General features: G+C 48.2%; 1 protein-coding gene across 3 annotated transcripts in view; it reads right to left on the bottom strand.

Moving 5' to 3' along the window:
• The window catches only part of LOC140424773 (5'-AMP-activated protein kinase subunit gamma-2-like), a 584455-nt gene that overhangs the window by 386599 nt on the left and 175067 nt on the right, over positions 1 to 22789 (bottom strand). For all 3 annotated transcript variants that reach the window (XM_072508165.1, XM_072508164.1, XM_072508167.1), the window contains exon 2: positions 21498 to 21569. In XM_072508165.1, coding sequence (XP_072364266.1) covers positions 21498 to 21569 — 72 coding nt within the window. The remainder of the gene's footprint in view (positions 1 to 21497; positions 21570 to 22789) is intronic.

A 22789-nucleotide genomic window follows, 5' to 3' on the forward strand; every position in this document is an offset into this window, starting at 1 on the left:
CCACCAAGGCTCCTTTGTCCTCACCTGGCATCAATACGATGTGCCAGCCTTGCCTGCATCAACATCTCAAATATTAGTGAACTGTTGACGTTTTTAATGTGTAGCTTCGAGACAAGGGAGCCAGCTGGTTGCCTCACCCAAAAACCCAATGGCCTGAAACTTGCAAAGCCGGGCTATGTCCAGTTGACTAATAATTTTTCCCTCAGTCTTCAGCTCCACATTTTATTGCCCTGGAGGTTGATGAGTGTTAACTGCTAATGACAGACTGAGGGCAACAGGGCATCTGGCATGCTGGGAAATGACAAGACCTTCAAATTATCTTCTTAACCAATTGAATTTAAGAACAAGAAAAGGCTGGGAAGGAGGGTGAGTTAGAGGGAAATCAGATATGTATAGAGATAGAAGGGCCAGAAATTCCAGGATGTCGGGAGGGGGGAGGGGGGGTGCTGACTCCAGCAGATCCAATGCCATTTGACGCTCTAATGAGCGTTGATGGGCAGAAGGCGGAACTTCTCTCCGGTAGAGTTGCCGACTGGCCACAACTCTCTGGTCATTCCAGGAACACACTGCAGTGGCCAGACGAGGCATTGCAGCTAGCGGCCTGGAATTGTGAGTGGTCACTTAAGGGCCTTAATTGGGGTAAGGGCAGGCTTCTTGTCAAAGGGCCTTCTCTCCCCAACAGAAAATCAGGACCAGGTCGTGCTGGCGGGATCTTAGAAGGAACTCTCACCACCCCGCCGCCTCTGAACCTACCGCCAGGCGAGTAGGGACCTTAAAATTCTGTTTAAAGAGTGGGAAAGAAAGATTGGATGAAGAGAAAGAGAGAAAAGAGACAGAAAATGAACATAATAAAATTATTACAAATTTGACATCTTGTAAATCTCCAACAACAATTCACTCCCTGGAGGAATTAGACTCCCACTTTTAATTATTCACTTCCTGGGCCAAAGAGATTGATTGATATTCATTAACAATCATTACATAATTAAAAGGGTAGTTGCATTATTAATTACCAGACTTACATCCTGTGCTAAGTTTAAACGACAATTAGTGTACAAATGGAGCAACTTCATGAAACGTACGGGGAAGTTAAGAGCAAACTGCAATTTCCACCGATATGAAGGGCAAAATGGTCAGCAACCTATGGCAATTTGTAATTCATCAAGTATCTCTTCTTTATTAGAAGTTGCTGGCTGGATTACCCATTAATAGCAGTGTTTATGATTCACCAGGCATTACCTTTTTCTTTCATCAAATAGATATCTGTCGACAGGTCTAGGTATGGTCTTACTCAATACAAACGCTCACATACACACATGCACATACGCATGCACACAGACCCAGAAGCATTATTCTCAGAATGTAAACAGCTGTCTATTTTAACCTTGCTAAAATTTTACATAAAAAACGGAAGGTGGGCATTGACAATCCCCAGGCAGGAATGTTCCATTCCAGTCGGGGAACACTTCAGCAGTCGAGGGCATTCAGCCTCTGATCTCCGGGTAAGCATTCTCCAACCATTACATTCACCCCCCACCATCTGGCCCGGGCTTGCAAAATCCTACCAACTGTGTTGGCTTGAGACAATTCACACCTCTTTAACCTGGGGTTACCCTTCTTGAGTTTAGGAATACCCTTCAATCTCATGAAGTTTAAAGTAGCATGAAGCTCAAAGCAAACACACCCAAATTCACATTACATAGTGAAACCTATATATAAACCACACACCACCCGCTCCTTCACTGTCGCTGTGCCAACATCCTAGCACCTAAACCACAAGGACTGCAGCAGTTCAAGGAAGTAGTTCATCGAGGGCAATTAAGGATGGGCATATGTAGGAGAAGCCAAGTAAGGACACCAGATTTCCTGCCCACAAAGGACATTAGTGAACCAGATGGTTTTTTAAAAAATGACAATGGTCATCATTAGACTTCTAATTCCAGATTTTTATTGAATTCAAATTTCACTATCTGTTGTGGTGGGATTCGAATCCAGGTCCCCAGAGCATTACTCTGGATCGCAGGATTACTAATCTAATGACAGTACCACTTTGCCCAATTGGCTCCCCCTTGCTACCAACGTACCACGATCGAACAATATATTAAAATAAAACATGCGCCATTTAAAAGAGAGCTCTTTAAAAGAGAAAACAAAAAGCTTTGATGGTTGTATCTAAACCTCCAGGCATTCACACTGAATGTGTGATATATATTTCACTCCTGTAGAAAATATAGGGCGTGATTTACCGGAAATGAAACAGAGTCCCATGTTGAGCGTGTTTAGCCGGATGTTTCCTGGCACTTTCTAACAGGACTCTGGTTTACTTCAGGGCTTCAACAGGGACGCCCCACTGAGGCCGCACTTGGTCTCATTACCTGCTCGCTCCTCAGTGCAGGGAGATCGGGACTCCACAACATGACCCCCCAACCCCCTCCAATGCCACTATAAGGGGGTCATCCCCCAATCTCACCCAATAAGGGCAGGGCAGCCTCCCCCCAGGTCCGATCCGCAGTGTAGGCAAAATGCCACTCGGACAGCTTGGCACTGGCAGCCTGGCACCCTGGTAGTGCCCCTGCCAGCCTGGTAGTACCTTGGCAGTGCCAGAGTGGCACCTATGTGGGACTACCAGGGTGCCCAGGTGGCACTGCCAGGGTGCCCAGGTGGCATCAAGAGTGCCAGGGTACATCCCTGCCCAGAGCCCATCCACCCAGGGGCCCATGCTCCCCTTAGAGACCCCCCAGGTGCCATTCCGCCTGGTTCCCTTTTATGGGGACCAGTGCTCGTCTGGGATCTCCGAGACGAAGTGATCTGAGCCCAACACCTTAGTTCGATCAGGCGAGAGCATATTAAAGTGAGACTAGCTGCTCACTTTAATAAGGAGATTTGCCAAATACAGATTCTGCCTATAGTGGGCGAGATCCAGATCGCGACGTCTTGCGTCCCGGTTCTGGTGGGATGCGGCCGGTAAATCGGCCCTTAGTGCGACTGACTACACTGAATTGGACGTGCGCGCATAGATGTAGGGCGGGATACTCCCCGGGCCGGAGAATCCCCGCAACGCGCCACGCCGCCCCGACGCCGGCACGCGACTCTCCGCGCCGGTCGCAGGCCGCTCCACGCGGCTGGACCGCCGATTCTCCGGCCCGGATAGGCCAAGCGGCCGCTCTAAAAAGGCAGAGTCCAGCCGGCGCTGTCCACACCTCGTCACAGCCGGCGGGAACTCTGCGCACAGGGTCGGGGGGGGCCTCCGATGGGCCCTGGCCCGCGATCGGGGCCCACCGATCCGGCGGGCCGGCCTCTCGCTCCCGCGCCATGTTGCGTCTGGGCCGGAGCGTTGAGGGAGGCCACCGCGTATGCGCGGGTTGGCGCTTGCGCCACTGCGCATGTCCTCATTGACGCCAGCGCCACTGCGCACGCGCGGATCCCGCGGCGCACAGTTCGCGCCGGGATGGGAGGCTGGAGCGGCGTGAACCGCTCCAGCGCCGTGCTGGCCTCCTATAGGGGCCAGAATCGGTACTCCCAGCGGCACGTTCACGCCGTCACGTTTCACGACAGCGTTACTGACGGCGTGGACACTCTGCTGCTGAATGGGGGAATCCCCCCTGTAATGTTTCCCTCCAGACGTTACTTTGCTAGTCTGAAAAATTCAGACAAGGGATGGCTGAAAATCCATGCTGTCAAAAGCATGTGAGAATTGCTGCTGCTATTAGCTTGTAGCTGTAAACTAATCAATAGTTGAATCTGAACCGAACATCGATTTGCAGCTCGGGGAGCCGAGATTACAAGATTACAAGATTAACGGGTGGAAACTTGTTGCCTGAGGATTGTGCACCTCTTGCCTGGCTGAGCAAGGATTTGCGAGCTGATAGGCTGCGAGGAATGAAGCCTGTCTGGGGCATTGGATGGCCAATTCTGGATGGATCCGTTGCTGGAGATTTCATCACACTACCTGCTGCTACGACCACCACCCTGCATCCACACTGCTGACATTGCCATCCTCTCAATGACGCCCCGCGGCCGCCCCCCCCCTCCGCCGATCCAGCAGCATTGTGCAGTCAAATCGCTTTTTAATCGCCTCTCCAATAAATTTATAATTAATAAAGCTCCAATTAAATTGAAAGAAAATCTACTTTTTTATTAAACTTTCCTGAGGTATGTCTTTAATTCCTAAAATCTCCAATCATGAATGATCGCTAACCCCTACGGGGCGTCATGTCCGAAATGGAGTCTAGGCCCCTGAAGATTCAGCTAAGGTGGATTCTTTGTCTTGCTTTTAGGGATCTGACTGCATCAAGATGGGCTCGTTCAGGAGCAAGTTGGTGGGGAGTGGGGGGTTGTTGGCACGGAGTACTTCTCTGAAGTGCACCTGTTGGGTTTTATTAATCCAATCATTTTTATTGTATTTTATGCCAGACCATTTATTAAATTCACTTGCCATGGTGGGATTCGAACTCGTGAGCTCTGGGTCTGTAGTTCAGGCAACCATTCCCTTGTAACTGGTAACTTCATTAGTGATAGAGCACATGCATTCAGATTGGCTGCATTTTAGAATTAGAATTATAGAACAGTACAGCACTAAAGGAGGCCATTCAGCCCATTTAGAGTTTGCGCCAGCCCTTTCAAAGAACATCTCGCCTTACTCACTGGTTCTTTCATCATATCCCTGAAAGTTTTTCCCATTGAAATTTCCATCCAAGTGCCTTTTGTAAGTTTCTATTTAATCTGCCCCTAACACCCTATCAGCCACTGTGATAAACACTGCTGGTGATATATTGTATGTATTACAGCACTGCCTGTGTATTAAAGGTACTACGGTAAATCCCTGCCTGCTGGCTCCTCCCAGCAGGCGGTGTATAAAAGTGTAAGCTCTCCTGCGCTACTCCCATTCTAGTTCCAGCTGCAGGAGGCACAACATCTTGTGCAATAAAGCCTCGATTGTTTCACCATTCTCGTCTCGTGGTAATTGACGGTACATCAATTTATTGCACGAGATTTTAAAAGATGAACTTTCTAATCAAGCCTGATCGCCTGCAGCTGAGCCCTCATGCAGCCAACGCCACGTCCACCTTCGAACACTGGCTAACCTGCTTTGAAGGCTACCTCAGAGCAGCCACTGAAGAACTCTCGGACCCACAGAAGCTCCAAGTCCTCTACTCACGGGTGAGCCCTGAAATCTTTCTCCTCATCCGGGATGCGCCCACCTACACAGAAGCGATGATGCTACTGAAAGGACATTACGTTAAGTCAGTGAATCACGTGTGCGCCAGGCACCTCCTGGCCACGAGACGGCAACTCCCAGGGGAGACTCTGGACGATTTCTTGCGGGCTCTACAGACTCTCGGTAGGAACTGTGACTGCCAGGCAGTTTCGGCAGTCCAACACACCAAACTACTAATCAAAGACGCTTATGTCACAGGCATGAAGTCTACGTACGTTCGCCAGTGACTATTGGAAGGGGGTAAGCTCGATCTTGCGGAGACTAGGCAGCTTGCCAATTCACTAGAAGTGGCCTCCCGTAATCTGGAGGCCTATACCTCCAACTGCGCAGCACCCTCGTGGGCATCGTGGGCCCCACCAGCTGCCGACTCCAGCTCACCACAAGCCTGCGCCGCGCGGCAGCCAGCCAACTCCGGGGGGCCCCAAGTGTTATTTTTGTGGACAGAGTAAACGCCCCAGGCAGCGCTGCCAGGCGCGGAGCGTGATCTGCAACGGGTGTGGGAAGAAGGGACAATTTGTTTCCGTTTGCCAGGCCCGGTCGGTTGCCGCTGTTTCGAGGACCGGCATTACTACGCCCCCCACGTGCGATCCAGGGGCGCCGCCATCTTCTCCACCGCAGGCCAGGTGCGGCCCGTGGGTGCCGCCATCTTTGATGCCGCCCGCCACATGCGCCCCGTGGGTGCCGCCATCATCGGCGCCATTTTGGACCGCGCCTCAGGACCCCTGCTCGACTGGCCGTTGGCTGCCTACTGATACCTCCGCCACCGCTGATCAGCCCGGGACCTCCCAGCATCTTCCGCAGCTCGCCTCCATCACCCTGGATCAGTCTCGGCCCTGTAACCTCGCGACCGCTACAACGACGGTAAAAATCAACGGGCACGAGGCGACCTGCCTCTTTGACTCCGGGAGCACAGAGAGTTTCATCCACTCTGCTACGGTAAGGCGCTGCTCCCTCACGGTATACCCCATCACCCAGAAAATCTCCCTGGCCTTCGGATCCCATTCCGTTGAAATCCGGGGGTACTGTGTCACGACCCTCACGAGGGGACATAACTTTAAATTGAGGGGAGATAGATATAGGACAGATGTCAGAGGTAGGTTCTATACTCAGAGAGTAGTAAGTGCGTGGAATGCCCTGCCTGCAACAGTAGTGGACACGCCAACACTAAGGGCATTCAAATGGTCATTGGATCGACATATGGACGATAAGGGAATAGTGTAGATGGGCTTTAGAGTGGTTTCACAGGTCGGCGCAACATCGAGGGCCGAAGGGCCTGTAGTGCGCTGTAATGTTCTATGTTCAGGGCGTAGAGTTCAGCAACTTCAGGCTCTACGTCCTCTCCCATCTCTGCGCTGCCCTGTTACTCGGCCTTGATTTTCAATGCCACCTCCAAAGCCTTACTTTGAAATTCAGCGGACCCCTGCCCCCCCTCACCGTCTGCGGCCTCACGACCCTTAAGGTCGATCCACCCTTGCTGTTTGCGAACCACACCCCGGATTGCAAGCCCGTCGCCACTAGGAGCAGACGGTACAGTGCGCAGGACAGGACCTTTATCAGGTCGGATGTCCAATAGCTCCTGCGGGAGGGGATCATTGAGGCCAGCAACAGCCCTTGGAGAGCTCAAGTGGTGGTAGTGAAGACTGGGGAGAAGCAATGACTGGTCATTGACTACAGCCAGACCATCAACCGGTACACGCAGCTCGACGAGTACCCGCTCCCACGCATATCTGACATGGTCAATCAGATTGCGCAGTATCGAGTCTTCTCCACAGTAGACTTGAAGTCCGCCTACCACCAGCTCCCCATCCGCCCAGAGGAACGCCAATACACTGCGTTCGAAGCAGATGGCCGCCTCTATCATTTCCTCAGAGTTCCCTTCGGCGTCACCAATGGGGTCTCGGTCTTCCAGCGATAGATGGACCGAATGGTTGACCAGTACGGGCTGCGGGCCACCTTCCCGTACCTAGATAACGTCACCATCTGCGACCACGATCAGCAGGATCACGATGCAAACCTCCAAAATTCCTCCATACCGCCAAAGTCCTTGATCTCACCTACAATAAGGAGAAATGCGTGTTCCGCACCAACCGCTTAGCCATCCTTGGCTACGTTGTGGAAAATGGAGTCCTAGGGCTCGACCCCGACCGTATGCGCCCCCTCCTTGAACTCCCTCTCCCCCACTGCCCCAAGGCCCTGAAACGATGCCTGGGGTTTTTCTCGTATTACACCCAGTGGGTCCCAAATTATGCGATAAGGCCCGCCCACTTATCAAGGCCACAGTTTTTCCCCTGACGGCTGAGGCCCGCCAGGCCTTCCCACATCAAGGCGGACATCGCCAAGGCCACGATGCACGCGGTCGACGAGACCCTCCCCTTTCAGGTGGAGAGCGATGCATCGGACGTAGTTCTGGCCGCCACCCTCAACCAGGCGTGCAGAACTGTGGCTTTCTTTTCCCGCACCCTCCATGCCTCCGAAATTCAGCACTCCTCTGTCGAAAAGGAGGCCCAAGCCATTGTGAAAGCTGTGCGACATTGGCGGCATTACCTGGCCGGCAGGAGATTCACTCTCCTCACTGGTCAATGAAAGTAAGATGATGTCTATCTTTTCTTACCTGCGACAATCAGATTTATCCTGGGGAACATTTAACGCACAGCGTTCATTCATGGTTTGAGAGGTAAATATTTAGTTACGATGCCCTTTTGCAAAGTTGGTTTGAAGTTTATTGCTGATTTCAATATGTATTTGAATGTTGGATTAGGTGCAATAAAAACAAAGGGCAGCACGGAGGCACAGTAGTGAGCACTGCTGCCTCACAGCACCAGGTTCAATTCTGAGCTCGAGTGACTGTGGGGAGTTTGCACATTCTCCCCGTGTCGGAGTGAGTTTCCTCCGGGTGCTCCGGTTTCCTCCCACTGTTGAAAGATGTGCAGGTTAGTTGGATTGGTCGTGCTAAAATTACCCCGTGGTGTCCAAAATGTTAAATGGGGTTCGTGGGGATAAGGTGTGGGAATGGGCCTAGGTAGGATGCTCTTTCAGTGGCTTAATGCAGATTTGATGGGCTGAATGGCCTCCTTCTGCACTGTAGGGATTCTATGGTTCAATGGACAGCCGCTATAAGCTTTTACATCGAGAATGGCGGCCAGTGCCACCTTTTAAAGTGGAAATAAATGAGGCTATGTGGAGTCTTCCAGCCAGAACCGGCACAGAGAGCAATTCACGAGCCCTGCACGTACACTTGTCAAGCACTCGCCAGGTACGTGCTTTTGGCGCCATATTACAGAGCAGTGTTGCTTCCATTTTCCAGCAAGGCAAGTGAACTGTGAAGATGAATGGTTTTCTTAAAAGTAAGAGATGACCAGAGACTAAAATAGGCAGTTTACCTATTGGACAAGACCTCATAGCAGAATCTGCTGGTGGGAGCTGCTCAGGAGAGTCCCGGGCAGACGGAGCAGTGCCAGTGTTAGCTCTGTACAGAGCTCCAGCGCCTCAGGTTCACAGCCTGCAAAGAAGAAACTTAACTCGGGAACAGAACAGTATAAAGATGATTTCTTGAGGCATGGTTTTGTCTTTTGTGCCAATGCAAATAAGGATGCAAAGTCCATGTGTGTTACATGAAGGTAAGTGCTAGACAATGAGAGGGAAGTTTCAGATTCTGAAAGAGAACTGGTGGGTGAAAAATTCCTTTTGAGATTGAGACCCCAGAGTCTGTTATTAACTTGCAGCTGACTCCAAATTAAAATAATACACTCCTGTAGCTGACCTGTAATACCACATTAAACACACACCAAAAGCCCACGAGGCTTTCAGCATTCGGGTGTAGCATCCCCCGGGGGTACCCAGTGCTGAGTAAAACAAGCATTTTGTTGCTATTGTCCTTCATGAGCAACTACATGTGCAAGGTTGGATTTTCTGTTTTCGTAAAAATGAAGATGGCGCAAAGGAACTGGCTGAAGTCAGCACCTGATATGTGCATTGCCCATTGCCCTCTCACGAAGATTGGTTGACATGGGTCCCGAAGGTCAGCCACCATGGGTCCCGAAGGTCGTCCTGTTGACAAAAGTGAGTTCCGGGGAAAAAATGTTTGAAAAAAACTGATCTACCCTATGTAAACACTTCATGATTTTAACCGCGCCCCCCCCCCCCCCCCCCACCCCTCCCCAGCAGGTGTCCTCTTCGCCTTCCCTGTTCCAAGGAGAGTGTCGCAAGCTTTCTCAAGTCTGTCCAGATAACTTGTTAAATTCTCAAACTCTGTCTGCAATGGGAATTTTGCAAAGATATTAAGAGGAAAAACAGATCGTCCAAATTGCATGTAGACACTCACCAGTGTGGTGATATGCCTATGGGCAATATCATAGATGGATGGTGTGCCGACTCCAACCAACAGGTGGAGGTGCAGACATACCATGCGGTATCAAGACCATGGTTATGTGACCAGCAACTCCCATATAAGTGGAGACACATCTGGCTATCATCAGTTGGTTGCAGATGGGTAGTAAGACATACAAGTGAATGGTCAGTGCTAGGTGTAGTTCCAGAGGAGTAATAAGGATTTTCTTTTATTTCCTTTTCTTTTCATGTACTTAATGATCTGTTGAGCTGCTCGCAGAAAAATACTTTTCACTGTACCTTGGTACACGTGACAATAAACAATCCAGATCCAGGAGACTCCATGATACCACACGAGACTCAATAAAGATCCTGGTTTGGACAAATCAAGATGTTTGGTGGATTCCTTTACAAGGTACAGAAGACCAAACACAACAGCCAGTTGGGTCAGGAAATGACAAGGGATACACCCACCTATCGTCTTGCCAATGAATGTTCCATGTTACCAGCACTGAGAAGTTGTAACTATGAAGAAAGAGTGAACAGGCCGATGTGTTCTTTTCTCTAGAGAAGAGAAGGCTGAGGGATTAATTGATTAAGGTTCGTATGACTATGAAAGGGGTTGATAAAGACTATGGGTGGGATTTTCTGGCCCATCTCTCCAGCAGCATCTTCTGGTCCCGCCGTAGGTAACACCCCCTCCCCCCGGAGGGATGGGCAAGCCATGCAAAATGCTTGAGACAATGGCGGGACTGGAAGATCCTATTGGTGGTCAATGGTCAGCCACCTCCGCCGGTGGGGGCGGGGGAATCCCGTCTTATGTTTCCAATTGTCCAGGAGTCCAAGTCTAGGGGGGTCATAATTATACAACAGTCACTAATTAATCCAGTAGGGAATTCCGAACAAACTATAGAGTAGTAGAACATGCTACCACACACACACACAGTTATGATTGTTTTATAGAAATCTGGTTATCAGTCTTTACGTTTACCAAGCAATGCCGACAAACGACAACCTCAAGTTTACCTCCTTGCTTCCTTAGTGCCGCACAGCCGTCCAATATTTGACCAGCTGTTTGCCTTTCACTCAGTATCTTGGCTAAAACCAAAAGCCTTAGTTGCTGCCAATATGCTGAAGGAAATGATTGGTTGTGGGTTTGTCACGTGTTATATGTTGCAAAGGTGATATGAAGCAAAATTCAACCATGCCATATTTGCTTAGTTTTCCAATCAAATGCCTCAATACCGAGTTAACCTCTGAGATTAACCCATAAGGTACATTTCTAGAGATTAAACCACACACTTAAAGGTTCTCCACCCATGGAGCCATAGAAAATACAGTGCAGGAGGCCATTCGGCCCACTGAGTCTGCACCGACCCATTTAAGCCCTCACTTCCACCTTATCCCCGTAACCCAATACCCCATCTAACCTTCTTGGTCACTAAGAGCAATTTATCGTGGCCAATCCACCTAACTTGCACGTCTTTGGACTGTGGGAGAAAACCCACGCAGACACAGGGAGAACATGCAGACTCCGCACAGACAGTGACCCAGCGGGGAATCGAACCTGGGACCCTGGCGCTGTGAAGCCACAGTGCTATCCACTTGTGCTACTGTGGTGCCCATTATTATGTTGCATAGTTTCAAACTAAATAAGTTTCCATGGACTATGGAAGTTAGAGAATTGAAACTTGTGGAGGATTGGCAGCTAAACATTCCAGGATTTAGATGTTTCAGGTGGGATACAGGGGGAGGTAAAAGGGGTGGAGGAGTTGCGCGTAGTGGAGGAATTGCGAATAGAGTGTTCAATTCTGGTCGCCACACTACCAGAAGTATGTGGAGGCTTTAGAGAGGGGGGCAGAAGAGATTTACCAGGATGTTGTCTGGTATGGAGGGCACTAGCTATGAGGAGAGGTTGAATCAACTTGGTTTGTTCTCACTGGAACGAACATAGAACATACAGTGCAGAAGAAGGCCAATAGGCCCATCGAGTCTGCACCGACCCATTTAGGCCCTTACGTCCACCCTATCCCTGTAACCCAATAATCCCTCCTAACATTTTTTATTTGGTCTCTAAGGGCAATTTATCATGGCCGATCCACCTAACCTGCACATCTTTGGACTGTGGGAAGAAACCGGAGCACCCGGAGGAAACCCACGCAGACACGAGGAGAACGTGCAAACTCCACACAGAGTGACCCTGTGGGGAATCGAACCTGGGACCCTGGGGCTGTGAAGCAACTGTGCTAACCACTTGTGCTACCGTGCTGCCCATGGAGGTTCAGGGGCGACCTGATAGAGGTCTACAAAGTTATGAGGGGCATTGACAGCGTGGATAGTCAGAGACTTTTTCCCAGGGGAGAGGGGTCAATTACTTGGGGGCATACGTTTAAGGTGAGAGGGGCAAGGTTTAGAGTAGATGTACGAGGCAAATTTTTTACGCAGAGGGTAGTGGGTGCCTGGAACCCGCTACCGGAGGAGGTGGTGGAAGCAGGGACGAGAGTGACATTTAAGGGGCATCTTGACAAATACATGAATAGGATGGGAATAGAGGGATACGGACCCAGGAAGTGTAGAAGATTGTAGTTTAGTCGGGCAGCATGGTCGGCACGGGCTTGGAGGGCCGAAGGGCCTGTTCCTGTGCTGTACCTTTTTTTGTTCTTTGTTGGGTAGCCACTCCAGACAAAAGCAGCCAGCAATTTGCAAATGAGATGAAACATCGGTTCACCTGCTTTCATGATGTTGGCCGGGATAGCGGGAGAACACCCTCCGCTTCTTGGAAAATGTGCAATGAGACCTTTAACATTCCCTTGAGTAGAAAGATGGGGCTTCAGTTTGACATCTCGCTCAAAGAAAGATCTTTGGTTGCACTCCTTCAGCACTGCAGCTAAATGCCCGTCCAGATTATGTACACAAGCTTGGCACTGGTGACTCATTCCACCACCTCCTCACTCAGTGTCAGGAAAGCCATCACTGAGCTAGACTGGTACTTTTTCGTATTCTGGTATTTAAATCGAGTGGCTCCTTACAAACTGAACCATTTTGTGAGCAATTCTTGTAGACCATATACACATCTTGCACTTAAAATTACACAGCGTTTCATTCTGCCCCATACTGATGTGGAGAGGGAAACGATTTCTCCTATTTACAGCATGGAACCAGATCATTAACCTGTTCTCTATTCATGGATTTTATAGTTTTGTCACATTAAAGAAAGCTTCCTTCAAACATTTTTACATTTTAATCTTTTTCTTCAACCAGTTAATCTTTTATGTCACTGATAAAGGATAAAAATAGCAAGAATATTGACTCACTCTTTCTGTACGTTTGTTTCTCTCCCATAAGACATAGGAGCAGAATTAGGCCACTCGGCCCATCGAGTCTGCTCTGCCATTCAATCATGGCTGATATGTTTCTCATCCCCACTGTCCTGCCTTCTCCCCATATCCCCTGATCTCCCTCTAAAATTTTATCTCCCTCTTTATTTTTCTCTCACTATCACATTCCCAATCTTTCTGTTTCGAAGACTCTTTTTCACTCTCTCTCTCTTTTATCGTAGAATCCCGACAGTGCCATTCGGCCCATCAAGTCTGCTTCAGCCCTCCGAAAGAGCACCATACATAGGCCCACTCCCCCGCCCTATCCCCGTAACTCCACTTAACCTAAACATCTTTTGACACTAAGGAACACTTTTTGTTAGTTTGGCCAATCTATCTAACCTGCACATATTTGGACTGTGGGAAGAAACTCACGCCGACACAGGGAGAACGTGCCAACTCCACACAAGAGTCACCCAAGCTGAGAATTAAACACGGGTCCCCGGTGCTGTGACGCAGCAGTGCTAACCACCGTGCCGCCCATGCACGGCCAGCAATTTTCCTTCTATCTTTTCTCCCTTGCGTATGTCTCCCATTTCCTCTTTACATCTTTGCCTATTCATGTTGTGGAAGATCGGGACATGCAATAAGATGGAGTGGGGATGCATCCCTACCCAGAGCAGTTATTCGTCTGCTCACTGTCATAATGAAGTGCCATAGGTTATTGTTTACCAGCCCAGTATCATTTGGATGACAAGGAGCAGGTTGCGATTTATGCAATGGGGGTAGATTCAAGAAAAGCTAATTATCGCTCTTAGATGGGCTCCCAAATGGCTGGCTCAGTGACATTGCTGCCACTCCACTGCATCCATATAGAGTACATTAAAAAATGATAAAATCCAAAACATGCATAATTGTCAAATTGAGAAGCATCTATCTACAGTAAAGATCTTGCATTTGTACCAATGTGATTGTGCACCATGCAATGTAGGTTTGTAAAATCACAATCCCTTTGGCGGGTTGCCAAAGGCAGGAAGCTAAACTTAAATCTTCAACTAAATCATTCTCCAGAGCTTCAACCCACTGAAGCGAAGAGGCTTCCAGTGAGGTGAACGGGTTCAGCATTCTGCTCATTCGTGGACGCCAATGTAAGCACTCAAACCAAAACCAAAGGGTCAGGCCCATGTGGAACATTGTACAATACTAAACCACAGCACCATTTGAGGGCAGCACGGTGGCGCAGGGGTTAGCCCTGCTGCCTCACGGCGCCGAGGTCCCAGGTTCGATCCCGGCTCTGGGTCACTGTCCGTGTGGAGTTTGCACATTCTCCCCATGTTTGCGTGGGTTTTGCACCCTCAACCCAAAGATGTGCAGGGTAGGTGGATTGGCCAAACTAAATTGCCCCTTAATTGGGAAAAAATGAATTGGGTACTCTAAATTTATTTAAAAAAACACAGCACCATTCAGTGTCAGAATCAACAAGAACTTACATCCATCTGGCACCTTTATCACAGTAAAATGTCGCAAGGTGCCTCACAGGAAAGTTATCAAACAAAACTCGACACACAGCAGCTTAAGCAGCTATTAAGGATAAATGAGATGAGACTTGGTCAGAGGGGAATATTCTGAGGAGGGTCTGAAAGTTGCAGAAGGGTACAGCGTGGAGAAATTTAACGAGGGAATTCCAGAGTTTAGGGCTGACAGGCAGCCGAAAGCGCAGGTGCCCCTGGATGTGAAAGATGCTGGGCGCTGCAGGCCACAAACTAGTCCGAACCATGTTGGCAAAAAGAAAACCAGGTTTATTGCAAAGCAATTATATTTACAATACACAGCAGATCCCAGCTGGGTCTGTACCGTCGGTTCCGTACCTGGCTGACTTTACACACATCTCAATCATGAATGTCCTCGGGCTCCTGGGATTAGCGGGGGACGGACGGACTCGTATTCAGCCAGACTCACGGGGGAGACTGTTGCTCCAACTCCGTAAGTCTTGTGCGAGTTACAACACTGGACCTAAAGGAGTGCAGACGATGGTAAGGTCAAATGGAGGCTACAGAGTGGTGGCGGGGGGGCGGGGGGTGGAGTTCAAAACGAGGATGGAAGTTTTAAAATTGAGGAGTTACACGGCTGGGAACCGATTCGCTGCACTAGCTGTCCAGCTGGTTTAGCTCAGTGGGCTAGATAGCTGGTTTGTGATGCAGAACAAGGCCAGCAGCGCGGGTTCAATTCCCGTACCAGTTTACCTGAACAGGTGCTGGAATGTGGCAACTTGGGGCTTTTCGCAGTAACTTCATACTTGTGACAATAAAAGGTTATTATATTATTATTACAAGCAGCCTGATAAATCAGGGACAGTACAAGGATAGGAAGAGGTGGGATGAGACAGAAATAGGTGCTTTCAGTGTAAACACATGTGCTTTCATAGAACATTAACAGCACAGGCAGAGACCATTCAGTCTGTTGTGTCTGTGCTAGTTCTCTGCAAGAGAAACCCCCACTCCCAGCACCTTTTCCCTTTCTATATTTTCAGATACTTTGAACATTTCGACATCCAGGCGGTGAGGGAAGCTAATGGCACGCTGGCCTTCATAGCGAGAGGATTTGAGTGTAGGAGTTGGGATGTCTTGCTGCAGTTATACAGGGCCTTGGTGAGGCCACACCTTGAGTATTGTGTGCAGTTTTGGTCTTCTAGTTTGAGGAAGGACATTCTTGCTATTGAGGGTGTCCAGCGAAGTTACACCAGACTAATTCCTGGGATGGCAGGACTGACATATGAACAAAGACTGGATCGACTGGGCTTGTACTCACTGGAGTTGGGAAGAATGAGAGAGGATCTCATAGAAACATATAAAATCCTGATGGGACTGGGCAGGCTAGATGCAGGAAGAATGTTCCTGATGTTGGGGACGTCCAGAACTAGGGGGTCACAGCCTAAGAATAAGGGACAAGCCTTTCAGGACTGAGAGGAGGAAGAACTTTTTCTCTCAGAGAGTTGTGAACTTGAGGAATTCTCTGCCACAGAAAGCTGTTGGGCCAATTTGTTGGATATATTCAAGAGAGAGCTGGACGTGGCCCTTGTTGCTAAGGGGATCAAGGGGTATGGCGAGAAAGTGGGAGTGGGATACTGAATTTGCACTATCAGCTCAAAGGGCCGAATGGCCTCCTCCTAGACCTATTTACTATGTTTCCATCATCCTAGCAAACCTCCCCTGTGCTGCCTCCAGTGATAATACATCTTTCCTCAAATAAGGAGACCATCATGAAACTGCCACTAAAGAATTAGGGATAGGTAACTATGTTATTGTTAGCTGTCACCTGAGGGTGTACACGCCTCAAGACTACCATTGATTACATTTTCGACACAGTACTGCTCTCCGTGTCAGGGGCGGCTGTAACACGAGCTTGCCTGCCTCGGTTGACTACATTTATTCAATAGGCAAACTATTGAACAGCCTGAAAACCTGGCAGAATCCAACCTGTTCCACTTAAAACCCAACCTCTTGGCACCTGAACACAGAGGAGCATTCACGGTGATGGAGAAGAATTTGGTCACCCAGATCATTCTACCCAAGGTGTTCACTATGGCCAATGAGCATTATGCATGAAGCAACAGCAGCTTGCTATAAACAACTGTGGATTTGCAAATTTGCTTGCAGACGTTTAATTTTACACCAGTGGTAAGGCACCGCCCACTAGTCAGTACTGCATCTGTGAGGCTGAAGAATTGAAGCTTTGTCTTAATAACAATTTGAAAGCATGAGATTCTTCTTTTAATTGCAAAGACAAATCCAAAAAGTAAATTCCTAACCCTCAAAACCGATAAAAATAGATTGGAACTAATGATTCTGGCATTAATGATTTACACAGCGGAGTGAGCATATTAAAAAGCCTCCCAGTCATGCATTGTAATCAAGTGTCAGCTTGGCTCAGTTGGCAGTGCTCTCACCTCTCAGCCAGAAGGTCACTTCAGTGCTGCATTGTTAAAACATATTTTTTTTTGTTTAATGACATGTTAATCTGGAGGCCTCATTTGCTGGTTCCTGTAGACATCAAAAGCCCCACAGCACATTCTCAGAGAATAGCAGGCACTCTCCATCCACCGTCACTATCCTCCCTCCCACCCAAACCGCACCCCCCCCGCCCAAGCTAAACCACCAACAAGAATAAAAAAATAAACACTGGGTTTGTTTCAAAAAATTGTTTATTATTCATGCAAAACTCTTTGGGATGTCCTGGGAAGACGAAAAGGCTCTGTAAATGCATACGTTCTTTCTTCACAGCTCCCGGCTTCACTAGTGGAGAGTTGGAGGATGCGTTGTTTCATAGTGTGGGAGCTCTCTAACTCCCCCACAAGCCAGTGCCCCTTCCACTTGCATCAGAACCAGAAGTTAGTTTTCACAACTGGGGTTTTGTCCCTCCTTATGCTCTTTCTCACTGCTCAACACGGTGTTGTATTCTTGTCACCTCTCTGCGTCCGTAGGGTCGCTATGCTTCACATCCCCATCAACAATGCCTTGCCCTTTCAGTGGGAGAATGTACTCCACTACCACAACCACAGGGTAACTTCCAGTTCCCCTCATCCACAGCCCTCAACTGCCCCCATCCTTCCACTCACCACAGTCTGCTACACACTCTCCGGGCGCGATTTACCGGCCTCGCCACGACCGACTTGGTGACACGACGAGGCAATTGAATCTTGCGAGAGGCCTCTTGCGGAATCTTGTGAGATGTCGCAATCAGGATTTCGCCCTCGCTGCCCGTGATCCAGATTAGAATAGCAAGCGAGCCATTAGACTCATTCAAATATGTCTGAGCCGTATTTTCCTGGCGCCCAGGATTTAACGGGAGACCTCACCTAGGCGCCGTTTAGCACTGGTCCACGACGTATCGGCACCTGGGGAGGTTTGCCAAGCCAGTAGAGACCCCCGGGTAGTCAGGCAGGGTGGTACACTGGCGCTCCCAGTGGCACCTGGGCAACTTGGCACTGCCAGACTGGCACATTGGCACTGCCACCCAGACATCTGGGTGGCACCTCCAGGCTGGCAGGGGTGCTGCCACGGTACCAGGTTGGCAGTGCCAAGATGCCTGTGTGCCAGGTTGCACGTACCAGTGGTCGAGCCTGGGGTGTCTTGCCGTAAGAGTTGGCATATGGGGGTTGGGGGGGGTGCTCGAGCACACTGGAACACTGGAAGAGGTGCGTTGGGTGCAGTGGTTGGATGCTGAGGGGATCGAATGATCAGGGCAGCCTTCAAAAATGCCGCCCCAATCGTGAGCACACTTCCCGCACTGGCGAGCTGAGTTCGTCAGTGCAGGAAATGGTGTACGTGCCACCCTGAAGGGGCGTTCCCCACTGAGGCCCAAAAAAACAAGCAAAGTGCCGTTGAATAGCAGGGTCTTTCACAGAATTGGTGCTGAGAAACACTCAGCTAAATGCGCCTGAAACCAGATTCTATTTTTGTCCCGTTGAATCGCACCCCCCATCTCTCTTTCTCCCCCAGCGCCACCATAAGATATAGGAGCAGAATTAGGCCACTCGGCCCATCGAGTCTACTCCGCCATTCAATCATGGCTGCTATTTTTCTCATCCTCATTCTCCTGCCTTCTCCCCATAACCCCTGATTCCCTTATTAATCAAGAACCGATCTATCTTTGTCTTAAAGACACTCAGTGACTTGGCCTCCACAGCCTTCAGCGGCAAAGAGTTCCACAGATTCACCACCCTCTGGCTGCAGAAATTCCTCCTCATCTCTGTTTTAAAGGATCGTCCCTTTAGTCTGAGATGGTGTCCTCTGGTTCTAATTTTTCCTACAATTGGAAACATCCTCTCCACGTCCACTCTATCCAGGCCTCGCAGTATACTGTAAGTTTCAATACGATCTCCCCTCATCCTTCTAACCTCCAACGAGTACAGACCCAGAGTCTTCAACCATTCCTCATACGACAAGTTCTTCATTCCAGGGATCATTCTTGTGAACCTCCTCTGGACCCTTTCCAAGGCCAGCACATCATTCCTTAGATACGGGGCCCAAAACTGCTCACAATACTCCAAATGGGGCCTGACCAGAGCCTCAGAAGTAAATCCCTGGTCTTGTATTCTAGCCCTTTTGACATGAATGCTAACATTGCATTTGCCTTCTTCATTGCCGACTAAACCTGCATGTTAACCTTAAGAGAATCGTGAACAAGGACGCCCAAGTCCCTTTGTGCTTGGCATTTCCCCATTTAGGAAATAGTCTATGCCTAAATTTCTTCTTCCAAAGTGTATAACCTCACACTTTTCCACATTGTGTCACCTTACCACCTTGCGTCCTTTCATGATTTCCCTCTGTATACCTTCATTATGCAAAACAGGAGCCTTTGGGGAAGAGGTGGAATTCTATATTGAGCCTGAGAGCAATTTAATGAGATTAAAGACTTCAAGCAAACCACATGGCAGAAGTTGGCTAAGGTCAATCGAGAAACTAGAATGAAAGAAACGATAGACAATCGCAAAATGTTAATGTACTAATTCCTAAGTCAATTAAATTATATATTCTCTTTAGAATAAAATTAGAAAAGCGTTCTAAACATGGCCAACATGAGATGTTAGAGAAAGCATTAAAGGAAGACGCTTTTATCATTACCAAAAGAGTAATAATTTGGGAGACTTTTAAAATTCAGCAAAGGATGGTCCAAACGAAATACCCTTCTACTCTTCCCCGACCAGAGCTCCAGCCCCAGAATAGAGTCTTTTACTACCTCTTTCTTGCCTTCAAAATCTTCCAAAAAGTCCTTTCCAATGACCATGCCTACAGCCTGCTGACCCCTACATGTGTACTCTTCCGACACAATATTCACCATTTTTCATCTCGTTAAATGCTCTGAGACGGTGTTACAATCTCAGCTGATGTCAATGCTGGATAATTCAGATCCCACAGTGAAACCTGGTGTGGCAGATCCGAACTTCGTTTCTGTTTTAGTAAACAGTGGAAGTCAGTGACTGAACGCACTCCCAAGAAATCTGCCAGTGTACTTTCAACGCAAGAATAACATGTTCATTAAAGAAGAAAAATGAAATTTGTTGGACGAAACAAAACGTTGGAAAGATTTCAGTACAAATACCAGAAAATGATTCAACCTCACACTGTTTTTTTAATCCCAGCAATATCCTTACAGACACAAAAACCCCAGTGAAGATTTACCATTATCTTAGGCTGACTGAGTTTCAAATTTTTCTTCAGGCGGACTAAATGCTCTTGGTATCGCTCTCCGAGACATCCAAAAATTGCACTATAGACTGACTATGACTTTAACTTCAAAACAAACATGAGTTCCCTAAACTCAGTTCCCCAGCAGTCCGTGGGCTTCCTTTCAAGAACGCTTCAGACTTTCTGCCTGCACTCTGTGGTACCCACACACTCACTGACTGAACAGCCCTTCTCTCTTTTTTTTCTGTCTCTGAACCTCTGTTGCGAGGCAACAGCACAGATTTTTGTTTCAACTTTACTGGAGTACTAAACCCCTTAGTAACCCATCTCTTCATTTCAAGAGGTGTAAAAGGTCATTACAAACGCATGTATACAAACAAATCCCCAGACTTGCCGGCATCCAATCCACAACAAACACTCTATAAATAAAACTAGACCCAGATTTCACGGCTCAAAGGGATATGGGGAACAGGCAGTGGGGTGGATTTGAGACCAGGGAGACATCAGCCATGATCTGATTGAATGGTGGAGCAGGCTCGAAGGGCTGAATTACCTACTTCTGCTCCTAATTCCTATTTTCTTATCATGTAGGTACAAAATATAAATTAAATGTAATGCTATCCATTGTTCCGAACAATACGTTTTTGCAAGAGGTGTGCTATGAGAAATTTAAGTTGCGGCAGTCGGAGACCTGCTTAGACTCTCCCTTACGCATGCTGTAGGCTTGCATAGGGGATAAAACATCATGGGTCGGATTCTCCGCAGTCGGGATTCTCCGTTGTGGCGGCAGCGCACCCACGCCCGGGGATTTCCCGACGACGTGGGACTTCCCACAATGGGAAATCCCATTGGCCGGCTGGCGGGATGGAGAATCCCGCTGCCGGTGAGGGCACGCCGCACCAGAAGACTGGGTGCGACGGGACGGAGAATCCCGCCCCACGATTAAGGAAGAGAAAATGCCGAAGTGAGATTGATGAGGATCACAAATATAACTCTCATTTCACAACAGGCTGACGGTGAAAGAGATCCTGAACCTATTATGTCAAGGCAGTTTAAAAATAAGGGATTTCCCACTTAAAGTGGATGTGAGAAGAGTTATCGTCTCTCAGGGGGCTGCAACCTTCTCGGACGCTTTTCCCCAGAGAGTGGCGGAGGCAGGTTCATTGAACATTTGTAAGACTGAGGTTGATAGATTCTTGACTAACAAGGGAGTCAAAGATTATCGGGGGGGGTCGACAGAATGTGAGTTTGAGGCCAGAATCACATCAGACATGATCTTATTGAGTGGCGGAGCTGGCTCGAGGGGCCGAATGGCCTATCCATGCTCTTAATTTGTATGTTGATAAAATCTCTGTGTTGAGTGGCACCTTGCCGATGATTAGGCAGGAGCACTGTGAGATGTTAGTACTACTGTTAACCTTGTGAAATGAATAAATTAACAATTCATACCTTGTGAGGAACATCTTTTTCGGAGGTTTCAACGTCGCCATCCAGGAAAGGCATGGCAAATGAACTGAGGTCCTAAGTGCAAAAGAACAAACATAATCATTCATTCTATCTCAACACAATCCTACAAGTGATGCATCAGCTGAACTTTTACATTCCGTAATTATATTTCACAGTCAATTCTGAAAACAGAGAAGAAACCCGCGCGCGGAAGCATCTTTCCGTCTACAATTTTCACAAGCCACCAAATATTATTCGGACATACTTAATCCCAGATTAATCCAAGTGCCCCTTGCTGCTTTGCAAATGCATAACCAATTAAGATAGCAGTTCTAAACTGCTTGAACATTTGCAAGTGACCTTTTACAAACTCCTTTCTCAGGCAAGAGAAGGACGGAGAGAGTTCTTTGTTTCAGGTTTGTTTACGCTATCAGTTGTTGGCTCGGTCGATAGGACTCACATCTCGGAGTGGCCAAGTTCCTGCTTCGCCTCCCACTCCAGGATTTGAGCCCAAAAATCAAAGCTGAACACCAGCGCAGGACTCAAGGCGTGCTACAATGTTGGAGTTGCCAACTTCCAGATGAGAAGCTAAACCGAGGAGTCCCCATCTGCCTCTCAGCTGGGTGCAAAATACCCCACAGCGCTATTTTCAAGAGAAAGAGGGGTATTATCCCCTAACCAATATTTACTCCTCAAGTTCATGAAACAGATTATCTTGTCATTATCATGTTGCTATTTTGGGAGTTTGCTGTGCTCAAATTGGCAGTCATGGCTCCGACATTGCAACAGTGACTACACTTCAAAAGTATTTCATTTTCTGCAATGCCAACCATTGGCTACAGAAATGCAATTCTTCTGCCTGTGTGGGTTCTGGAATATCGTAAAGTACAAATTGTGGGAAAAGTTACATTAGCAGGGGAAGTAATCCAGAAAATGGAAGGTCAAATCCCACCGTGACAATTTGAGTTCAGTTTAATAAAAATAAAATCTGTAAACGAAAAGAAGACTGTATACAATGACAGCACAATTCCTCGTTGGAATGGAGCTGATTCTGGAATCAGTCAGCTACCATCAATCATTCCTGGACACCCCACATAATTTAAATTATGGACTTATCATTCCCTCACTATTATATTGGGAGGATTTGATCCAATCCGCTGCAAAGGAGAGAAATGGTTCCAGAAGATGGTGCGTCACCTTCTTCTCAAGTATATTCGGGCATCAAGTAACATACTTGCCAATGATGTTCGCATCCCTACGATGAATTTGAAAGGAAATAGTGCTGGCAATGAAGT

The sequence above is a fragment of the Scyliorhinus torazame genome, chromosome 6, assembly GCF_047496885.1.
Source record: "Scyliorhinus torazame isolate Kashiwa2021f chromosome 6, sScyTor2.1, whole genome shotgun sequence".
NCBI lineage: Eukaryota > Metazoa > Chordata > Chondrichthyes > Carcharhiniformes > Scyliorhinidae > Scyliorhinus > Scyliorhinus torazame.